Source organism: Triticum dicoccoides, chromosome 2A (genome assembly GCF_002162155.2).
Source record: "Triticum dicoccoides isolate Atlit2015 ecotype Zavitan chromosome 2A, WEW_v2.0, whole genome shotgun sequence".
Lineage (NCBI taxonomy): Eukaryota > Viridiplantae > Streptophyta > Magnoliopsida > Poales > Poaceae > Triticum > Triticum dicoccoides.
This window is the reverse complement of record NC_041382.1, coordinates 684,365,109-684,387,623: the sequence shown is the minus strand read 5'-3', so window position 1 is coordinate 684,387,623 and position 22,515 is coordinate 684,365,109. Positions and strand designations below refer to the sequence as shown.

At 42.1% G+C, this 22,515-nt stretch overlaps 1 protein-coding gene across 1 annotated transcript in view; it reads right to left on the bottom strand.

Moving 5' to 3' along the window:
* The window catches only part of LOC119356252 (protein FORGETTER 1-like), a 19,341-nt gene extending 10,220 nt beyond the window's left edge, over positions 1–9,121 (bottom strand). Inside the window, exons 1-14 of the mRNA XM_037623192.1 lie at positions 8,446–9,121; positions 8,130–8,195; positions 7,833–8,006; positions 7,620–7,750; positions 7,430–7,506; positions 5,619–5,800; positions 5,348–5,425; positions 4,524–4,656; positions 3,353–3,413; positions 2,973–3,054; positions 2,553–2,681; positions 2,181–2,324; positions 1,967–2,069; positions 1,441–1,569 (exon numbers count right to left, since the gene is read on the bottom strand). Coding sequence (XP_037479089.1) covers positions 1,441–1,569; positions 1,967–2,069; positions 2,181–2,324; positions 2,553–2,681; positions 2,973–3,054; positions 3,353–3,413; positions 4,524–4,656; positions 5,348–5,425; positions 5,619–5,800; positions 7,430–7,506; positions 7,620–7,750; positions 7,833–8,006; positions 8,130–8,195; positions 8,446–9,018 — 2,062 coding nt within the window. The 5' untranslated portion in view covers positions 9,019–9,121. The remainder of the gene's footprint in view (positions 1–1,440; positions 1,570–1,966; positions 2,070–2,180; positions 2,325–2,552; positions 2,682–2,972; positions 3,055–3,352; positions 3,414–4,523; positions 4,657–5,347; positions 5,426–5,618; positions 5,801–7,429; positions 7,507–7,619; positions 7,751–7,832; positions 8,007–8,129; positions 8,196–8,445) is intronic.
* Between the last annotated feature and the right edge of the window lie 13,394 nt (positions 9,122–22,515).

Below are 22,515 nucleotides of genomic sequence, written 5' to 3'. Positions count from 1 at the left end.
ACTCATCTTGATTGTTCAGTGTGTGCCTGTAAAGCAATAATTGGTTTATGGTCTACCTGATCAGTGATCAAGATTAAAGAGAAACAGCACAAAGGCAGAGGGCAAGTTCTATGCGAGCACTTTTAGACCTCATTATTCATCTTTTCATCCATTACTAGTAAAAGGCACATGCTTCGCATGTCAAAACATTTGCATCTATCTAGCCTCCAAAAGGCGATGCGTAGAGGAAACAGATTAGTAAATGACCAAATGTAATGCTGTCAGTATCATGCATCATTTATATTGCTTGCACCTGCTGTTATTCTCACTTTTTTCTTCTTCCGTTTAGCATCTTTTAGATAGTTCTTGACTTCAGATAGGCCCGGGAGATTCATTTAGGGGGTTAGGACTTAGGACTAAGGAGGGAAATAGAAGGCTTTAGGAGGAATGAAAAATGTCTAGGCTATGGGAGGCTGAACTCCATGTGGCACAGTCTAGTGCAACAGAGGAGCAATCCAAAGGTTAGTAGCGTAAGGATTTGCCAACTCTCCACCACTGGCTCATGTTTGAAGTTATTCCCACACTATATAGGGATATATATTCCACTGTTATACTCATACTGCCTCACACGTTTTAGTTTTTCCGTTCATTACTTCCTTTTTCAAATGTTTATTTCAAGTTACTAAATTTAATTTCTGTAAACATTCCTGAGCATATTACACACACTAAGCACCATCATACACTACCCTGTAGACCTTGATTTCTGATCTTCAAATAGTTAGCAACAGCTGCACCTATAACTTTTACATAGCCTTTGCAGACCCTTGTGTGATAGCATTGAGGGCGAGGCGACATCATAGACACAACCTAACTTTGTGTAATAGCTTTGAGCAATGAGAATAATAGGCTGCTGCCCAGAGTGTCTAACCCACTATCCACCAAGATATTTTAAGTCGGTTAGTTTCTTTCTTCTGTCTAGAGAAAGTATAATCAAGTCAGAGTCCCACAATTTTTACAGATATAAGTGAGTTTTTTTCTATGCTATAAAAAAATCATTTCCTCGTTGTCTTTGAGAATATAGATTATACAAGTATTTTTTGTGATTTCAGTAATTATGTTGTTCCCAATGAGTACATTAACAGCTGTGTCCGATGTCATAAATGAAAGTACTTTCACATGAACAAAACTTGAATTGCTAATTTCCAAAAGTTGCCACGATGTTCCCAGCAAGTATATTGACAGCTGTATCCAGTACAAGAATACATGTTACACAAACAGTTTACATTGAAAGGCTGGTCAAAATCATATTTGTGCTGGCATTTAAATTAATGTTTCAATGCAGCTATGCTATAACAGAAAGTGACACAACCTGGAACTGCACTACTAACTAATAAGCAATAAAAGGTTTGCTACATGGCTGGCAGCTGAGACTATAATCAAGTGATCCCCAAAAAAACTTACATGGAGAATAGTCACCACTATCATCATCGCTCACATCTTCCATCTTTGCTACTTTCCTAACTCGCCCTTTAAAAGATACATCTTGTGCAGAATGCCGCTTACGCTGGATCTCTGTGACTTTTTCTTCACCTACAATAGCTTATATTTAATTAAATAGTAAAGAAGCAGACAACTAGAATAACCAAAAGACCTGAAACAAGATATGACCAAATGAAAATGATTCAGGGAGGACGCAAAATGAAATAATGAAATACCCCTAAACAGGATGCTCCAGTTCCCTAGATGAAAGGGTCACATTCTAACCCATTACTCTGTTTATGCGACTATGCGAGTGATAATGGATATAACTGAAAATGTATAGTTGACCAGTAAAAGGAAATATCACTAGAGTGAGCACTAACTTCTCGCCTTCTAGGTAACAATATTTCATGCATCACACACAGTACTTTGCATGCAACAAGGACTAAAGATGTGGAACTCGGTAAAACCTGGCTAGGGTTAACATGCTAAAACAACTAGCACAAACCTTGCTGAAAAGTATCAGGTTTTGGAGGTAAAGGGTAATTTTCTTCAACCAGCTTCAGAAGAAGCTCCCGGGGACCAGAAACAAAGTCTTCCATTTCAACACCCTGTTTCAAATTTGAAATAATCAAGCAGTCACTTTGTAAGTTGCTACAAACGCTAGAGAGAGAGAGAGAGAGAGAGAGATTTGAGATGTTCAGCAGGAAACATGAACGCACATATTTTGTGACAGCTTCCTCTGTTCGAGCCTCTCCAGTACTCTGAAGACCAATCACCACACATTTGTTCTCAGCCAAAGCCTCCTTAGCCAACTTCACAACAGCAGGGACCTTTGCAGACATGCACATATGCCTGAAGAAACGCTGCAAAAAGTAGCCATCCATTTTATATGAGTAACAGTGTAAGTACTTTTTAGCATGAGAGGCAATTATCTAGGATATTCCTTATGCTATACTGTAAGCTTTACAAAAATAGAAGAGCAAAAAATGACTTTAGAAAACCATGCAGTCATGGAACTGTAAAAGATGCAGAATTGCAAAGGTAATAAAATTCAATGAAGTTAGTTTCCAAAAAATGTAAGGATGCAACACCTGATGACTGGACCAATATAGCCGCCATATTTGATTTGAAACACCTTTCTCTTCTCCAGAGATTTCACCTGCTGACAGGAGCTCAAGGCGCAAGTCCGCCCAGAATTCAGCTGCCTTTCCGTACATATTCTGCATTGTAGATAAAAATAAAGCAACTTTATTGTAAGCTAATAGTCTTTTATGTTAAAAAGTGGACAGAGAGCCTAAAAATCAATTACTTGTTGTAACACATGAATATCATTACAAATAAACATTTTCTCAAACACAAACAAACAACAAGTTGGAATACAAATTATAGAGTTTTACTTTATGGATAAGCAAAAATTGACGGGAAGAAGGCATGAAAGTGCAAAGCAACCATACCACCAAAAATAAAGCTATAAGACAAATAAATATAGGCTAATATTTTATGGTTTTTACCGTCATTCTTTCCTCAAGAGGAGCCTCCACAGTATCAAAATCTGCCCCCTTATAACTTAGTGTACGACAAACATACATACCCCTGCAAGACATTTAATGAAAGGAGTACTCAATATATCATTCTGATTAAAAGAACATGCATCAGCTAATAGTTCAAACAGATTATAGCAGATGAATTCTACTCCCTCCATTCCAAAATAGATGACCCAACTTTATACTAACTTTAGTACAAAGTTAGTATAAAGTTGGGTCATCTATTTTGGAACGGAGGGAGTAGTTGATTTCCCATTTATACACAGCACAATTGACACATGGTAATTGGTACCCATTCATATGGGCTCTTCGTGTCATGGTGCATGAGATCTGGAAAGACCACTAACCTAGCTTTCATGTCCATGGCAACAAGTTCAAGAGCACCCACACCACCTTTTTCAAGAGCACCTGCATATGTTTGCATAAAGTATTTAGAACTACAACATTTGATAAATTCTACTGGGTTTTACAGCAGTTCCTTCTAAGCATAAGGCATGCAATGCTTCATTAAAATGACTCGCAGAATCCAAAGGGAACACAAAGTAACTGCCTAACATAATCCAACGCAAAACCCAAATACTCACTCACTGTCTTGCAAAGAAAACTGAAAACCACAGAGTGCACTCCAGAAATGATGATTTAGATTAATTAAAGGTGGAGCTTGAATTACTCGAAGCAGCAATAAACCAAAGATACTACCAATGTTCAAGAAAACGGAAAGCGTAAGCAAAGCAGAAGGCCACAGCTTAGAGCAATGAGCGCTTAAGCACAGCTTAATCGCACTTAAGCGTTTTTTGAAATTGGCTAGAATTTGACAGATTTTGAATGATATACGCATGAAAATAGGAAGCATGGCACATGGGTAATTGAAGTAGCATCTGAAATACAGTTCACACAATAGCAAATACATATCAGGTTAGCATAGCAAGCAAAATAACAACTAAAATGCAGTTCAGTTCAAATAGACATAACCTAACAGATATCATGTGGACAGAATTTTGCCAAAATATGAAGGAAATAGTTCTTGAACATAGCCTAGCAATAAGATAAATAGCATATTGCCATTATTGCGCAAGCAGACCAGCAGAAGAAGTACAAAAATTGCCAAATTTTGGTCAAATTTAAATAAAAAACGCTTAATCTACCGCTTAGGGCAAAAGCGAAGCGCTTTGCCATCGCTCAGCGCTTAATCGCGCTTAAGCATCGCTTAAAAACGCTTTCTTGAACACTGGATACTACCCAACAACTATATTAGCAGTCTATTTCTAAAACTTCTGGCCAACCAAGTCATTCTTTGCACAGTGAAGTCAGATGATCCTACTGTGTGATCTCAACTATATTACTTTGCACAGCAATAAACTCAAAGCTTGCAGTTGCTATGTTGTGTTATGCAGCTTGTGCTGCACTGCCCGATCTAGTTAGTTAGGAAAACAATTACTTATTGTGCTGTCAACTTAAGCATATGCTTTCAACTAATTGTTACATGAAAGATTCAAGTAAAAGGATAAATCAGTTAACCTAAAAATTGCGGAAAATCCTGAAATGATGTTCCGTCCCCCCAGAGTCCGAGTCGAACCATATAGCCCAAATTCCGTGGTTCTGATGCACCAGTTGCTGAGCAGTAAACAACACGGGCCTCAGGTAACTTTTCCTGTTATGTCATATAGATGATGTCATAGTATTTAATTCAACATGCGTATATCAAATATATATTCTTTAAAACATGACGTACCAATATCAGATGGCAGCAAAATTCAATTAACGCCATCAGTATTACGTGCCTTCACTATTTGTTTATTACGCAAAATTTAAGTTATTAAAATAAGACGAGGATAACCCACGGTAAATGTTGTCAGCTACTTCTGAAAGACATTAAACGTTTAGCATGATATAAATTGCGGGTGAAAACTTAACACAAACGCATCAAAAAAATTGTTCATACTGTGAAAATCAAAAACACGGCATGCAGCGACATATTAAGGTAGATTGCATACTCTTATATTGACTGAACTCTGATGTGTTACGCATGCACACTTAACAATTGTATTTCTTTTCATACTGTGAAAACAATAATACTTGGTATGCAGTAACAGATTAAGCTAGATTGCATACTCTTATATTGAATGAACCCCTAGAACTTGATGAAATCCATCATATCATGGCAATCAGCCCATCAGAAGGCCCTTATTTTTCTAAAAATATTACAAAAGAATACCCTAATGTTCAGATTAGATTAAAAAATGTTAGTATTAAGGATATTTCTAACATTCACAAAGTTGGAAACATAGAGAACAGTGAAGACTTAATTTCCAGCTAGATTATGATTCCGGCCATAAACAAACCTGGATCTCAAGAACTGCTTTACCAGTGCGGGTGGGCTGGCTCCCTGCATCAGGAATCAGATTTTTGGCCTTGTGGCACTGCAAGGAAAAGATAAATTGAGCACAAAATACACTCAGCTATACAGATATGGCTACAAAACAAACGCAGCAGAAAAAAAAAGATAAAATTCGGCTCTGCTAGTTCTTTCTTTTTACTGCAAATATAAATATCTAGAGCAAATCTGTAGTAAAAAGAAAAAAAACTCTCATTTCCTATGTACAAGAAAATTACCTCATCGAACACTATGAGACCATCAAACTCATGTCCACACCATTGGACTAGTTGCTGCAAACGAGAACGGCCTCTCTCGGATGATGCTATCAAGCTGCTGTAAGTTACAAAAATTACGCCATTCTTTATCCCAATGGCCTTCGAGTCTAGCTTAGAATATGGTAGCTTATTTAAAGGATGCACTGCATAACAAATATAGCAATATCAATTGTAATTATCAGCCATAAATATGAAATGCAAACTTTTTTTTGGCAAAGAATATGAAGCGCAAACTGAGTACACAATACAATCTGCCTAGCAGTTGGAAGAAAAAAGTCAAAAACTACTTTTTGTGGAGAATTTCTCTCAAGGATGCAAATCGCAAATGCCAGGAGTAGTATGATCAAATGTTATCAATACATGATTCTCCTCACAACTTCCTACAAAAAGTCATGTATGGACAGTGCCTGTCGAGATCCTTGGTATTCAAAAAACACTTAATTACCTAAACAGGATAGCGCCAATATTCAGGCAGAAGTCATTGTAAAGCACTAAAGGTTATATATTCTCTTTTATCCAAGGTTCTCATTATCCCTATACTGGACCTTTCTGAGACATGTCATTTTTAGGATCATAAGTTTTCCTAATCCTGATCATAAGATCCTTATGATCGTGATCCTTCTGCGATCCTGCCAATCGTTTGCAAACAAAATATTATGTTTAGGTAATTTATATGCTTCATGTAGTTTATATTTCCGAGCAGGAAAACATATACCAAATACATGCACTTCTATCATCGAGATGCTAGGATTTATTGCTTAAATTTCGCTTGTAGTATTTCAATGTGCCACAGATACCCATTCGTACTGTGTGCAGTATTTTAAATTTAGAGCTTAATATTTCAAATTTAGAACATAATGAATTCATGCATACTTAACAGGGATGTACATACATACCACATCCAATCACATATAGACAATTTAAAAATATGCAAAATCACCCCCACACAGCCACTGGAAAGGAATGGTGTTGCTCTTCCAGCATGCCACTTGGTGCATCTGGAAGGCACGAAATGCCTTGGCCAGCGCCCATATACGCAGTCAACAGAGGCAAGATTGTGGACGCGGCCTGATGCGACAATCCAACTTTAATTTTCCGAGAATGGTAGTCAATCCATGTGTGTATTGCTTATGCACGTATGGCCTGGTACCCTGGTCCTAGGCTTGCAATTAAGCTCTTCGGTTTTTTCAAAGCATAGAGACGCGTAGCTTTTGCATTTTCTTGAGAAGATACACAGTAATTTCCATGTAGCAAATTGTCAAGTCAAGTCGCCATAGGACCGAATTGGCAACTTCAATTAGTCATGACCAGGCAGCAGATATGAAACAGGTGACTGGGCTACGGTGCTACGGCTACTGCTACAGGGAGTAAGAAGACTCAGAAGAGTTTCAGTTTCGATGACAGGCTCAGGAACAGGTTCCCAGTTCCTGCCAACTATTTGCAATGGGGTATGTATATTTACTATATATCATTTTTGCATTAACTTTATGGATTATTTGGAGTGCGGTATAGTAAATATATGGTCCGTTATGATGCATCTATTGCTAGATTGAAACATATACCGTTTATTAAATTCTACCTAAAATAACAGTCGCACTTAATCACTCCCTGCTAGCATTTTCTAGATAAATGTTGTGTTGTTAAATCCACATGTCAATCCATATACAGTTCAAGATGCTATCATGTAGATCCGCAGGGGTCACACACAGTTGGTGCAATGCAGATGGCATTGACTCAAGGTGAAATGTCATTCAATTTAATAGGTTTCATACCTTGCACGCATTTTGCACCAACATCATCTAAATCTCTTCGAGCATCATACTTCAAGTCAGAACCAACCGATACCCACCTGGAAATCGCAACTAGAAATTCAGCTAAAGGTGTGGTGAAGACATAATGGCAGAAATTCTTAACAGTTCAGCAGAGCATCGACTGGATGGGAATTATTGCCAAAAATCTTACACTGCCTTATGCCTTCCCTGTTGCCAATTTTCCCAGATTAATCCAGCAATTGTCCGGCCCTTACCAACACCAGCACCATCACCAACAAAAAAACCTGCTCTATCACCAGTAGGGAGATGATGAAGGTGCCGCTGTCATACAACAACACAAGGATTTACAAGAGGTGTGATGGTACAAATAAAATAATAGCCAAATCATAGAATGTGAACAAACCTGACAAGCATATACTATTGTCTCGATTTGTAAGCAAGATAATGTCTTAGTTTGATCCAACTCATCCATGATGTTCAACTCATAAGTCGGTTCAGGAGGCTGTACAGCTGACAGCGAAGAAGTCTCTACTACCGGATCCGGATGAGGCAGACCAAGAGATAGTTTGGGAGGCCTCTGGAAAAGTGGAAATACGGGAAATTATAAAGGAATTGGGTATAAAAATAGTAATAACTGCAAGTACTGCAAAGCATTTCCACAAAGTGCAGACTGAGCCATGAAAGTAAATGGAACTCTTACATAGTCAGTGAAAGTTTCGCCGACGGTACCACCTTCATCTTCATCGCGCTCAACATCAATTGCAACCTGTTTGAAAAAATCCCAGTAAGTTTAAGTTTGCGGGCCCGATTATACACCAATGAGGCAGACATGGAGACATTGGATACACCACCAGAGCAGCTGAATGTTTATGAGAAATGCCACGGACATTTCGCGAACACTATTTAGCAGGCGCACATGTTGAACAAATGGAGAATGCGACATGAATCAATAAATTGTGTGATGCTAAACTGCTCGACGCATGATGTCATGCCATACCACCCACCAATCAATATACCTCATTGATCTCCTCGGGTGGCTCTGTGGTGGGCAGCCCAATAGGGACTGTTGTCGTGACAGCAACCAGCTGTGGCAGCTGCGGCGTGCCTGGCGGCAACACCGGGAGGAACGTCGGGGGCACAGGGACTGACGCTGGGGGCGCGCCGTTGCTGGCGGCGGTGAGGAAGTTCTGGAGCTTGGAGAGGTCCACGGCGAGGTCGACCCCGCACTGCGGGCAGCGGAAGTTGGCTAGGCCGTGGGGCACGTTGAGGACGGCCTGGCAGCGGACGCAGGGGAGCTGGATCTTCGTGGGGTCCACCCCGTGCGCCTGCGACGTCTGTGACGCCTGCGACGCCCGCTTCCGGGGCTGCGGCGGAGCGGGGAGGGCGGGGGCGGCGGAGGATTTGGGCGGGGAGGGCGTGGAGGAGGAGGGATTGGGCATGAGCTGCGGGGGCAGCCGCTGCGCCATCTGGCACTTGGGGCAGATGAACTCCGTCATGCCGGGGGCGACGGCGAGGACGCCGCGGCAGCCCGCGCAGCGCACCTGGATGAGCGCGGAGGCCGGCGAGGGGGAGGAGGAGCCGCCGGCCATCGGCGGCGAGGGTTTGGAGGGGACAGGGGGGAACGGGGTTGTGCCTGGTGGAATTCGGTCCTCGCTCTCGGGAAGAGGAAGGGGCAACGGGGAGGGGGAGGGGGCGAAACCGAAGCGGCAGCGGAGTGGGTTGGTTGGTCCGTCTGCGCCTAGCCAACAGGCTACAGGCCTATAGTAAAACGAACATTCGAGGGCTCGAGGTTTGAATTTTTGTTTTTGGTATTTGCTCGGGAAGTGCTTTGCATTTGCTACTACTCTCTCCGTTCCTTTTTATATAAGGTCTATTAGGTTTTTGATAAAATTTCACAATATAAGATGCATTTCTTCTAATTCCTCGTAATCTTTTTTTATCCCTGTAGAAAAAAGAAAAGTACTTCCTTCATTTCTAAATATTTGTCTGTCTAGTTATTTTAACAAATGACTATATACGAAACAAAATGAGTGAATCTATACCTAAAATATGTCTACATACATCCGTATGTGGTAATTCATTTGAAATGTCTACAAAGACAAATATTTAGGAACGCGGGGAGTATCTCTCTCCCGATTTTCTATATCTCTCTTTATAGAAAAAGAAGGAAAGTCTCCCCCCTTATTGCATGTATCTCTTTCTTTCAAAGCATAACTGGTTTACTTGCCAGTAATCATCAAATTTGACAAGGATAATTTTGTACTGACGTATCTACAATTTGTTGCCTTGGTCATCGTGTCCAAAAATATACACCTTTGATAAAGGAATGGAGGGAGTACTGTATATGGTTTTGTAGATTGGGCATTTGGGGTATGTAAACTGTATTATTAATTATTAAAGGAAGTTCATACATCTTTCGTTCTACTTCCGGCTTCACTGAATTAAAGTAATATTTTCTTTTTGACCGCAACCCCATTCAGTTTGGAAAGCGCTGATTCAATCATATCTCTTTTCTTTCTTTGTTATGATGCACTTACGTGTCTCCCAACAGATCCATTGCCTAATAACAAAATCAATCATCAATCAAAAATTGGCCCCAATAATTTCAATCAAAAATTGTCTCCAACAGTCCCAGACGATTCACTACCATACATGGAAAATCAATTTATCTTCTATATACATCTATATATATATATATATATATATATATATATATATATATATATATATATATACACTACCTAAAAAAGACATAATGTTTCGCTCAACCTTCGTCCGCCTCCATTTCATGTTTGGCACATCGAGAAAACCAGGGGAAAACCTGGCCGCTATAACCCACACATGCACGTTCATCCTCTTTACTCCCTCTACTAGCTAACCGGTCCTGCGTTGCAACGGGACATACATACTCTAGATGGATTATCCACTGAGAGGGAGGAAGAAGATGGCAGTACCTTGCTTGCCGGTGATGCCATGGAGGAAGAGATGGGAAGCAGCCGCCATGAGGGGATGCTGAGTAGCCACCGAGTCATGTAATCGGGAGCAGCTATCGGGAGGGGATGGGGACCAGGCAGGCTACCAGCAACGGAGCTGCTGGAGCGGTGTAGTGCAGTGGCTAGCGTCGATGAGGACTTGGCCAGCCACCAGCCAGGTCGGGAGGGGATGGGAGGAGCGGGAGGGGGCTCGAGGAGGGTCGAACCCTAACTTTTGAGGAGCGGGATGGGCTGGGAAGGGTCACAGGCCTAAATTTGGGGCTTTCTTTGCCCATCAGTTAATGGGCCAGTAGCGATTAATCGGTATGGCAACCGATTATATCGGTGTGATGGGCCAGTTAATCGGCCTGACGAGTTATCGCGACGAATAGGTGCTATTCTGGTCGACCACTCTACGAGTAGCGATTAATTGGCCATCAACTGATTATTGGATGAATTATTTGGGTTCAACATCAATCGTGTCTCATATATACCTTTACCCACTGGCACCACCTACGCAATCCAATCTCACTACATATGTTAGTGGCCCATACTTGGTAGCAATCGTAAGAAGATTTAGTACTATCAAATGGTATACACTGATGGATTAGGCAAGACACTTGGTCAGATATTTTGTTTCCTTTTAACATGGGGAATCTGAAGCTAGGAGTATATGTTTAAATTTGCCAAACGAAAAAAGGATTAGTTTCCATATTACTGCGAGATCCTACGAATTCGGGATATGCACGGGTGAGAAAACAACAAGTGTTTTTAGCACATTACAGACACGAGCGCTCATACATACGCGCATACACTCACCATTATGAATGCACACACGCACACCCTATCCCTATAAGAACCTTCGAAAGACTAGACCGGCATATCATATTGAGATTTACGAAGTCACCGTAGGTGCCTCGTCATCGACGGGAACGTCTCCTCCCACTAAAAACGCATCGCCGAAAATACTGAAATAAATTCAGGAATAATGTGAGCACCAAGACTTAACCTGGTGGGCTCGGGATACCACTTTCCCTCTAACCATCCAACCACAGGTTGGGAACAAGTGAATTGAGGGAGGGAATGAGTAGGACAAGGAAAGTAAAGTACTATTTGGTTTAGATTATTTCAACTTACTTTATTTTTATTTTGTATGTAGCATTGCTTGAGATTACAAAAAAATCTACAAGAAACAAGAGGGCGTGGAGAGGGGAAACTTCAACATAGGGAGCCGGGGGAAGAGGTGAGGCGAACGTACCAACTCCTGACTATATATACAATTGCCCGTGCATTGCAACGGGGCATACACATTCTAGTGTTTCAACAACAATCATGTCCGACATATATATGTTACACCCACCATATTTTGTGTAAGATTTGATTTGAGCATGGTTAGGGGAAGCTAAGGACATGTTTGATTTAGTTGAGGTTTTGGTGGAATGCAAGAAAAGTTTTGATTCGGTTGAGATTTTGGTAATATTTCTTGATTTGATTGAATGCATGATATGATTTCGGTAGGATTTGTTTGAGTTAATGCAGAACATGGTCTCTAGTAGGACAAGGAAACACTAATGCATGTTGCTGCTAACGCGACACTACAATCAGAAACCCTTCTATAAAACTGTGTGCCATGCATTAATCGCAAACGGTATTGTAAGAAAACCGTCAAAAATGATACGAGCTGTTTGCGGTGTGATAACCAACAAGTATACACTACTAGGGAAAACCCTAGTAGTAGCGCGGGTTTAATTCCCACTAGTAGCGCGGGCTGCCGCGCTACTAATAAGGCGCTACAGCTATTACTTAGCAGTAGCGCGTGCGACACGCGGTACTGCTAAGACACGTAGCGGCAGCGCTTGTTCTCTCCCGCGCTGCTGCTAATCTAGCTAGTTGCAGCGTGTTTACTATCCATCGCTACTAGTATTCTTTTTTTTCATTTTTTATTTTTAGTGTATTTATACGTCGTTATACAAATTTTGATACAATATCAATTATGAGGTTTATATCATTATGTCCATAACAGTGTGTCAAATGAAGATGGATTAGGTTCAAGTGGAGGCAATATGTGGTGCATGTTAAAAGTATACTACTAATCCAAACTTGATCTAGTTTGGACTAGTAGTACTTTCGATGTGCATCACATGTTGCCTCCACTTGAATCTAATCCGCCAGCACAAGCTATTTAATCATCATCATAGTCATTACCACCAACAGTATTTATTTAATCATCATAGTCATAGTGTAGCACATCATCATTCGATCAAACTCATTCTAGCTAGCTAATCACCACCAATACTAGATGCGGTAGCTATCTAATCACCGCCAACACTAGCTAATAATAATCATTATAGTCATTACCGCCAACACTAGCTATTTAATCATCATAGTCATAGTGTAGCATATCATCATCTTCAAACTCATTTCTAGCTAGCTAATCACTCCTGCTGCTCTCTCTCAGGTAAAATAATATAAAACATGTGTAGCTCTCCTCCTTCATCAAGTTGGAGCATGCAGATGAATCTGTCTCCTAATCGTGGGCTGCGCTTCTGATTGCTGCCCCCTAGTACTTCTCTGCGCTCCTCCATCACAAATTTGGTCCAGTCTTTCACTATTAAGCATTGCTCGCTATTAGAAATCCTGAATGCACTAAAATGCATTGTAGGATATCTTGACCGTAAGCTAACAATACTCATGGTATCTTTAGTCTTGATCCCATGAGGCACAACATTCATCGGGAGTCCCTATTGAAGAACATCGTATAGTAACATACTTAGCAATGAAGTTTAGCTTAAAAATAATGTATGCAAAAGATGCACTGAGGACACATAGTAAAAATTTACCATCTTTCCTAAATAGATGTGACTGTAGTTCATTACGAACACTATTGGTCGCACGTTTTTAGTACTAACATTTCTAAGTGCAGGAAGAAAATTTGTCTTGACAGTATCAAGATCCTCAAGCCATGGAACATAATGACTTAGCTCCTCGCAGTTTAGTTCAGCCCCGGGATAGTAGTAGGTCCCGTCTACCAAGCGCTGGACATGTTTGCTTGAACGGAAATAAGCTGACAATAGAAATTGGTTGTCAACTATTTTTGAATAAACAATATCAAAGACATAAATATGGTTGAGAAACTGACATAATGGTATAACTGGAGGTGTTTGCACATCGACCCAGATGTCGATATTACCTTCAATATCATCTTCCGGACGTATATCAAAGGTGATAACCATATCAGGCTCAAATGCATAAGTCTTGCATAGTGCTCGCCAAGTTTTGCATCCAAAATAGGTGTAGTCGTCTGCGTTGTATAATTTTGCGTGGAAAATACAACCATGCTCTGTCTTCAAGTAAACTTTCTTTGCCTCCATAGTACCACTGAAACATATCTTATCCAAGACAAAAACTCTTGTATGGCAGGCGATACGCTAGTAAAATAGTAAAAAATAATAATTTATAAGTTGAAGCAAATGAAGTAGATGTCATGCTTAATTACGAAAAAAGATTTGTCGTTGTGACTTACTATATCCACTTCGAAGTTCACGTCCAGCTTGATGCTGAAGCACCTATCATCATCCAGGAAGATTCCGTCGCACAGGTCGTGCTCGTCTTCGCAGTATTTGCAAATACCGAAATCTTTTTTGTTGTCAGACATTTCCTATGTTCATAGTTGAAACATTAATTGAAAATCAATCGAAGACAACTACCAGAATACTCAAAATATCTTATAGGACTCATATTGACATGAGCATTCAATAAGCAAAACCAAATCGTAAAATAAATAAGTATTCAAATTAGCATGCATTCAATAAGCAAAAGTAAATCATCTCATGTGTCTGTACTGTTGGGGAACGTAGCAGAAATTCAAAAATTTTCCTACGAAACACCAAGATCTATCTATGGAGAGACCAGCAACGAGTAGAAAGGGAGAGTGCATCTACATACCCTTGTAGATTGCTAAGCGGAAGCGTTCAAGTGAACGGGGTTGATGGAGTCGTACTCGTCGTGATTCAGATCACCGATGATCAAGTGCCGAACGGACGGCACCTCCGCGTTCAACACACGTACAGCCCGGTGACGTCTCCCACGCCTTGATCCAGCAAGGAGAGAGGGAGAGGTTGAGGAAGACTCCATCCAACAGCAGCACAACGGCGTGGTGGTGGTGGAGGAGCGTGGCAATCCTGCAGGGCTTCGCCGAGCACCTACGGGAGAGGAGATGTGTCACGGGAGGGAGAGGGAGGCAACCAAAGGCCTTAGGTATGATTGCTCCTCCTTTTCCCCACTATATATAGGGCCAAGGGAGAGGGGGAGGGCGCAGCCTTGCCCCCTCCTCCAAGGAAGGGGTGCGGCTAAGGATGGGGAGGAGTCCATCCTCCCCAAGGCACCTCGGAGGTGCCTTCCCCCTTTAGGACTCTTCCCTCTCCAAGTTTCCTTGCGCATGGGCCTCTTGGGGCTGGTGCCCTTGGCCCATGTAGGCCAAGGCGCACCCCCTACAGCCCATGTGGCCCCCCGGGGCAGGTGGCCCCACCCGGTGGGCCCCCGGGACCCTTCCGGTGGTCCCGGTACAATACCGATGACCCCGAAACTTGTCCCGATTGCCGAAACAGGACTTCCTATATATAAATCTTTACCTCCGGACCATTCCGGAACTCCTCGTGACGTCCAGGATCTCATCCGGGACTCCGAACAACATTCGGTAACCACATACAAGCTTCCTTTATAACCCTAGCGTCATCGAACCTTAAGTGTGTAGACCCTACGGGTTCGGGAGACATGCAGACATGACCGAGACGTTCTCCAGTCAATAACCAACAGCGGGATCTGGATACCCATGTTGGCTCCCACATGTTCCACGATGATCTCATTGAATGAACCACGATGTCAAGGACTTAATCAATCCCGTATACAATTCCCTTTGTCTAGCGGTATTTTACTTGCCCGAGATTCGATCGTCGGTATCCAATACCTTGTTCAATCTCGTTATCGGCAAGTCACTTTACTCGTTCCGTAACACATCATCCCGTGATCAAATCCTTGGTCACATTGCGCATATGATGATGTCCTACCGAGTGGGCCCAGAGATACCTCTCCGTTTACACGGAGTGACAAATCCCAGTCTCGATCCGCATAAAACAATAGATACTTTCGGAGATACCTGTAGTGCACCTTTATAGTCACCCAGTTACGTTGTGACGTTTGATACACCCAAAGCACTCCTACGGTATCCAGGAGTTATACGATCTCATGGTCAAAGGAAGAGATACTTGACATTCGCAAAGCTCTAGCAAATGAACTACTCGTTCTTTTGTGCTAGTCTTAGGATTGGGTCTTGTCCATCACATCATTCTCCTAATGATGTGATCCCGTTATCAACGACATCCAATGTCCATAGTCAGGAAACCATGACTATCTGTTGATCACAACGAGCTAGTCAACTAGAGGCTCACTAGGGACATATTGTGGTCTATGTATTCACACGTGTATTACGATTTCCGGATAATACAGTTATAGCATGAATTAAAAGACAATTATCATGAACAAGGAAATATAATAATAATACTTTTATTATTGCCTCTAGGGCATATTTCCAACAGTCTCCCACTTGCACTAGAGTTAATAATCTAGTTCACATCGCCATGTGATTAACACTCACAGGTCACATCGCCATGTGACTAATACCCAAGAGTTTACTAGAGTGAGTAGTCTAGTTCACATCACTATGTGATTGACACTCAATGAGTTTTATGTTTCATCATGTTGCTTGTGAGAGAGGTTTTAGTCAACGGGTCTGAACCTTTCAGATCCGTGTGTGCTTTACAAATCTCTATGTCATCTCCTAGATGCAGCTACCACGCTCTATTTGGAGCTATTCCAAACAACTGTTCTACTTGGAGCTATTCTAAATTATTGCTCCATTATATGTATCCGGTCTCTCTACTCAGAGCTATCCGGATAGGTGTTAAGCTTGCATCGTCGTAACCTTTACGACGAACTCTTTTACCACCTCCATAATCGAGAAAATTCCTTAGTCCACTAGTTACTAAGGATAACTTTGACCGCTGTCCTATGATCCATTCATGGATCACTCTTGTACCCCTTGACTGACTCATGGCAAGGCACACTTTCGGTGCGGTACACAACATAGCATACTGTAGAGCCTACGTCTAAGCATAGGGGACGACCTTCGTCCTTTCTCTCTATTCTGCCGTGGTCGAGCTTTAAGTCTTAACTTCGTACCTTACAACTCAGGCAAGAACTCCTTCTTTGACTGGTTCATCTTGAACACCTTCAAGATCATGTCAAGGTATGTGCTCATTTGAAAGTACCATTAAGCGTTTTGATCTATCCTTATAGATCTTGATGCTTAATGCTCAAGTAGCTTAATCCAGGTTTTCTATTGAAAAACACCTTTCAAATAACCCTATATGCTTTCTAGAAATTCTACATCATTTCTGATCATCAATATGTCAAGAACATATACTCATCAGAAATTCTATAGTGCTCCCACTCACTTCTTTGGAAATACAAGTTTCTCATAAACTTTGTACAAACCCAAAATCTTTGATCATCATCAAAGCATACATTCCAACTCCGAGATGCTCACTCCAGTCCTTAGAAGGATCGCTGGAGCTAGCATACCTTTTAGCATCCTTAGGATCGACAAAAACTTTCTGATTGTATTATATACAACCTTTCCTCACGAAAACTGGTAAGGAAACTCGTTTTGATATCCATCTGCCAGATTTCATAAATACAGCTAATGCTAACATGAATCCGACGGACTTTAAGCATCGCTACGGATGAGAAAATCTCATCGTAGTCAACTCCTTGAACTTGTGAAAAACTTTTCGCCACAAGTCGAGCTTCATGGACGGTGACATTACCATCCACGTCCGTCTTCTTCTTAAAGATCCATTTATCTCAATGGATTGCCAATCATCGGGCAAGTCCATCAAAGTCCATGCTTTGTTCTGATATATGGATACTATCTCGGATTTCATGGCTTCTAACCAGTTGTCGGAATTTGGGCCCACCATCGCTTCTCCATAGCTCGTAGGTTCATTGTTGTCTAGCAACATGACTTTTAAGACAGGATCACCGTACCACTCCGAAGTAGTACGTGTCCTTGTCATCCTACGAGGTTTGGTAGTGACTTGATCCGAAGTTTCATGATCAATATCATAAGCTTCCACTTCAATTGGTGTAGGTGCCACAGGAACAACTTCCTGTGCCCTGCCACACACTAGTTGAAGAGACAGTTCAATAACCTCATCAAGTTTCCACCATCCTCCCACTCAATTCTTTCGAGAGAAACCTTTCCTCGAGAAAGGACCCGATTCTAGAAACAATTCATATTGCTTTCGGATCTGAGACAGGAGGTATACCCAACTGTTTTGGGTGTCCTATGAAGATGCATTTTATCCGCTTTGGGTTCGAGCTTATCAATCCTGAAACTTTTCCACATAAGCGTCGCAGCCCCAAACCTTTAAGAAACGACAACTTAGGTTTCGGTGTCATCTCAACGGAATTACGTGGTGCCCTATTTAAAGTGAATGTGGTCGTCTCTAATGCCTAACCCATGAACAATTGCGGTAATTCGATAAGAGACATCATGGCATGCACCATATCCAATAGGGTGCAACTATGATGTTCGGACACACCATCACTCTATGGTGTTCCAGGCGGTATTAATTGCGAAACAATTTCCACAATGTCTTAATTGTGTGCCAAAACTCGTAACTCAGATATTCATCTCTATGATCATATCATAGACATTTTATCCTCTTGTCACAATGATCTTCTACTTCACTCTGAAATTACTTGAACCATTCAATAATTCAGACTTGTGTTTCATCAAGTAAATATATACAACATCTACTCGAATCATCTGTGAAGTAAGAACATAATGATATTCACTGCATGCCTCAGCACTCATTGGACTACACACATCAAAATGTGTTACTTCCAACAAGTTGCTATCTTGTTCCATCTTAACTGAAACCGAGGCTTTTCAGTCATCTTGCCCATGTGGTATGATTTGCATATCTCAAGTGATTCAAAATCAAGTAAGTTCAAACGGTCCATTTGCATGGAGTTTCTTCATGCATATATACCAATAGACATGGTTCGCATGTCTCAAACTTTTCAAAAATGAGTGAGTCCAAAGATCCATCAACATGGAGCTTCTTCATGCATTTTATACCGATATGACTTACGTGGCAGTGCCACAAGTAAGTGGTACTATCATTACTATCTTATATCTTTTGGCATGAAAATGTGTATCACTACGACCGAGATTCAATAAACCATTCCTTTAGGTGCAAGACCATTGAAGGTATTATTCAAATAAATAGAGTAACCATTATTCTCTTTAAATGAATAACCGTATTGCGATAGACATAATCCAATCATGTCTATGCTCAACGCAAACACCAATCTCGGTGGTAGAGGGAGCGTGCGATGCTTGATCATATCAACCTTGGAAACACTTCCAACATATATCGTCAGCTCACCTTTAGCTAGTCTCCGCTTATTCCGTAGCTTTTATTTCGAGTTACTAACACTTAGCAACCGAACCGGTATCCAATACCCTGGTGCTACTAGGAGTACTAGTAAAGTACACATTAACATAATGTATATCCAATATACTTCTATCGACCTTGCCAGCCTTCTCATCTACCAAGTATCTAGGGTAATGCTGCTCCAGTGGTTGTTCCCCTTATTACAGAAGCACTTAGTCTCGGGTTTGGGTTCAACCTTGGGTTTCTTCACTTGAGCAGCAGCTGAATTGCCGTTTCATGAAGTATCCCTTTGTTCCCTTGCCCTTCTTGAAACTAGTGGTTTCACCAACCATTAACAATTGATGCTCCTTCTTGATTTCTACTTTCGCGGTGTCAAACATCGTGAATACCTCAAGGATCATCTTATCTATCCCTGATATGTTATAGTTCATCACGAAGCTCTAGCAGCTTGGTGGCAATGACTTTGGAGAAACATCACTATCTCATTTGGAAGATCAACTCCCACTCGATTCAAGTGATTGTTGCACTCAGACAATCTGAGCACAAGCTCAACGATTGAGCTTTTCTCCCTTAGTTTGTAGGCTAAGAAAATTGTCGGAGGTCTCATACCTCTTGACGTGGGCACGAGCTTGAAATCCCAATTTCAGCCCTCGAAACATCTCATATGTTCCGCGACGTTTCGAAAACGTCTTTGGTGCCTCTACTTAAACCATTTAACTGAACTATCACGTAGTTATCAAAACGTGTATGTTCGATGTTCGAAACATCCACAAACGACGTTTGGGGTTCAGCACACTGAGCAGTGCATTAAGGACATAAGCTTTCTACTGATCGCATAATCGCTACTATCAACTTTCAACTATATTTTCTCTAGGAACATATCTAAACAGTAGAACTATAGCGCGAGCTACGACATAATTTGCAAAAGGTCTTTTGACTATGTTCAGGATAATTAAGTTCATCTAATGAACTCCCACTCAGATAGACATCCCTCTAGTCATCTAAGTGATTACATGATCCGAGTCAAACTAGGCCGTGTCCGATCATCACGTGAGACGGACTAGTCATCATCGGTGAACATCTTCATGTTGATCGTATCTTCTATACGACTCATGCTCGACCTTTCGGTCTCCGTGTTCCGAGGCCATGTCTGTACATGCTAGGCTCGTCAAGTTAACCCTAAGTGTTTTTGCTGTGTAAAACTGTCTTACACCCGTTGTATGTGAACGTAAGAATCTATCACACCCGATCATCACGTGGTGCTTCGAAACGACGAACTGTAGCAACGGTGCACAGTTAGGGGAGAACACTTCTTGAAATTTTAATGAGGGATCATCTTATTTACTACCGTCGTTCTAAGCAAATAAGATGTATAAACATGATAAACATCACATGCAATCAAATAAGAGTAGTGACATGATATGGCCAATATCATATAGCTCCTTTGATCTTCATCTTCGGGGCTCCATGATCATCTTGTCACCGGCATGACACCATGATCTCCATCATCATGATCTCCATCATCGTGTCTTCATGAAGTTGTCACGCCAACGACTACTTCTACTTCTATGGCTAACGCGTTTAGCAATAAAGTAAAGTAATTTACATGGCGTTCTTCAATGACACGCAGGTCATACAAAAAATAAAGACAACTCCTATGGCTCCTGCCGGTTGTCATACTCATCGACATGCAAGTCGTGAATCCTATTACAAGAACATGATAAATCTCATACATTACATATATCATTCATCACATCCTTTTGGCCATATCACATCACATAGCATACCCTGCAAAAACAAGTTAGACGTCCTCTAATTGTTGTTTGCATGTTTTACGTGGCTGCTATGGGTTTCTAGCAAGAACGTTTCTTACCTACGCAAAGACCACAACGTGATATGCCAATTGCTATTTACCCTTCATAAGGACCCTTTTCATCGAATCCGATCCGACTAAAGTAGGAGAGACAGACACCCGCTAGCCACCTTATGCATCTAGTGCATGTCAGTCGGTGGAACCAGTCTCACGTAAGAGTACGTGTAAGGTCGGTCCGGGCCGCTTCATCCCACGATGCCGCCGAATCAAGATAAGACTAGTAGCGGCAATCATATTGAACAAAATCAACGCCCACAACTACTTTGTGTTCTACTCGTGCATAGAATCTACGCAATAGACCTAGCTCATGATGCCACTGTTGGGGAACGTAGCAGAAATTCAAAAATTTTCCTACGAAACACCAAGATCTATCTATGGAGAGACCAGCAACGAGTAGAAAGGGAGAGTGCATCTACATACCCTTGTAGATCGCTAAGCGGAAGCGTTCAAGTGAACGGGGTTGATGGAGTCGTACTCGTCGTGATTCAGATCACCGATGATCAAGTGCCGAACGGACGGCACCTCCGCGTTCAACACACATACAGCCCGGTGACGTCTCCCACGCCTTGATCCAGCAAGGAGAGAGGGAGAGGTTGAGGAAGACTCCATCCAACAGCAGCACAACGGCGTGGTGGTGGTGGAGGAGCGTGGCAATCCTGCAGGGCTTCGCCGAGCACCTACGGGAGAGGAGATGTGTCACGGGAGGGAGAGGGAGGCAACCAAAGGCCTTAGGTATGATTGCTCCTCCTTTTCCCCACTATATATAGGGCCAAGGGAGAGGGGGAGGGCGCAGCCTTGCCCCCTCCTCCAAGGAAGGGGTGCGGCTAAGGATGGGGAGGAGTCCATCCTCCCCAAGGCACCTCGGAGGTGCCTTCCCCCTTTAGGACTCTTCCCTCTCCAAGTTTCCTTGCGCATGGGCCTCTTGGGGCTGGTGCCCTTGGCCCATGTAGGCCAAGGCGCACCCCCTACAGCCCATGTGGCCTCCCGGGGCAGGTGGCCCCACCCGGTGGGCCCCCGGGACCCTTCCGGTGGTCCCGGTACAATACCGATGACCCCGAAACTTGTCCCGATTGCCGAAACAGGACTTCCTATATATAAATCTTTACCTCCGGACCATTCCGGAACTCCTCGTGACGTCCGGGATCTCATCCGGGACTCCGAACAACATTCGGTAACCACATACAAGCTTCCTTTATAACCCTAGCGTCATCGAACCTTAAGTGTGTAGACCCTACGGGTTCGGGAGACATGCAGACATGACCGAGACGTTCTCCAGTCAATAACCAACAGCGGGATCTGGATACCCATGTTGGCTCCCACATGTTCCACGATGATCTCATCGAATGAACCACGATGTCAAGGACTTAATCAATCCCGTATACAATTCCCTTTGTCTAGCGGTATTTTACTTGCCCGAGATTCGATCGTGGTATCCAATACCTTGTTCAATCTCGTTATCGGCAAGTCACTTTACTCGTTCCGTAACACATCATCCCGTGATCAAATCCTTGGTCACATTGCGCATATGATGATGTCCTACCGAGTGGGCCCAGAGATACCTCTCCGTTTACACGGAGTGACAAATCCCAGTCTCGATCCGCATAAAACAATAGATACTTTCGGAGATACCTGTAGTGCACCTTTATAGTCACCCAGTTACGTTGTGACGTTTGATACACCCAAAGCACTCCTACGGTATCCAGGAGTTATACGATCTCA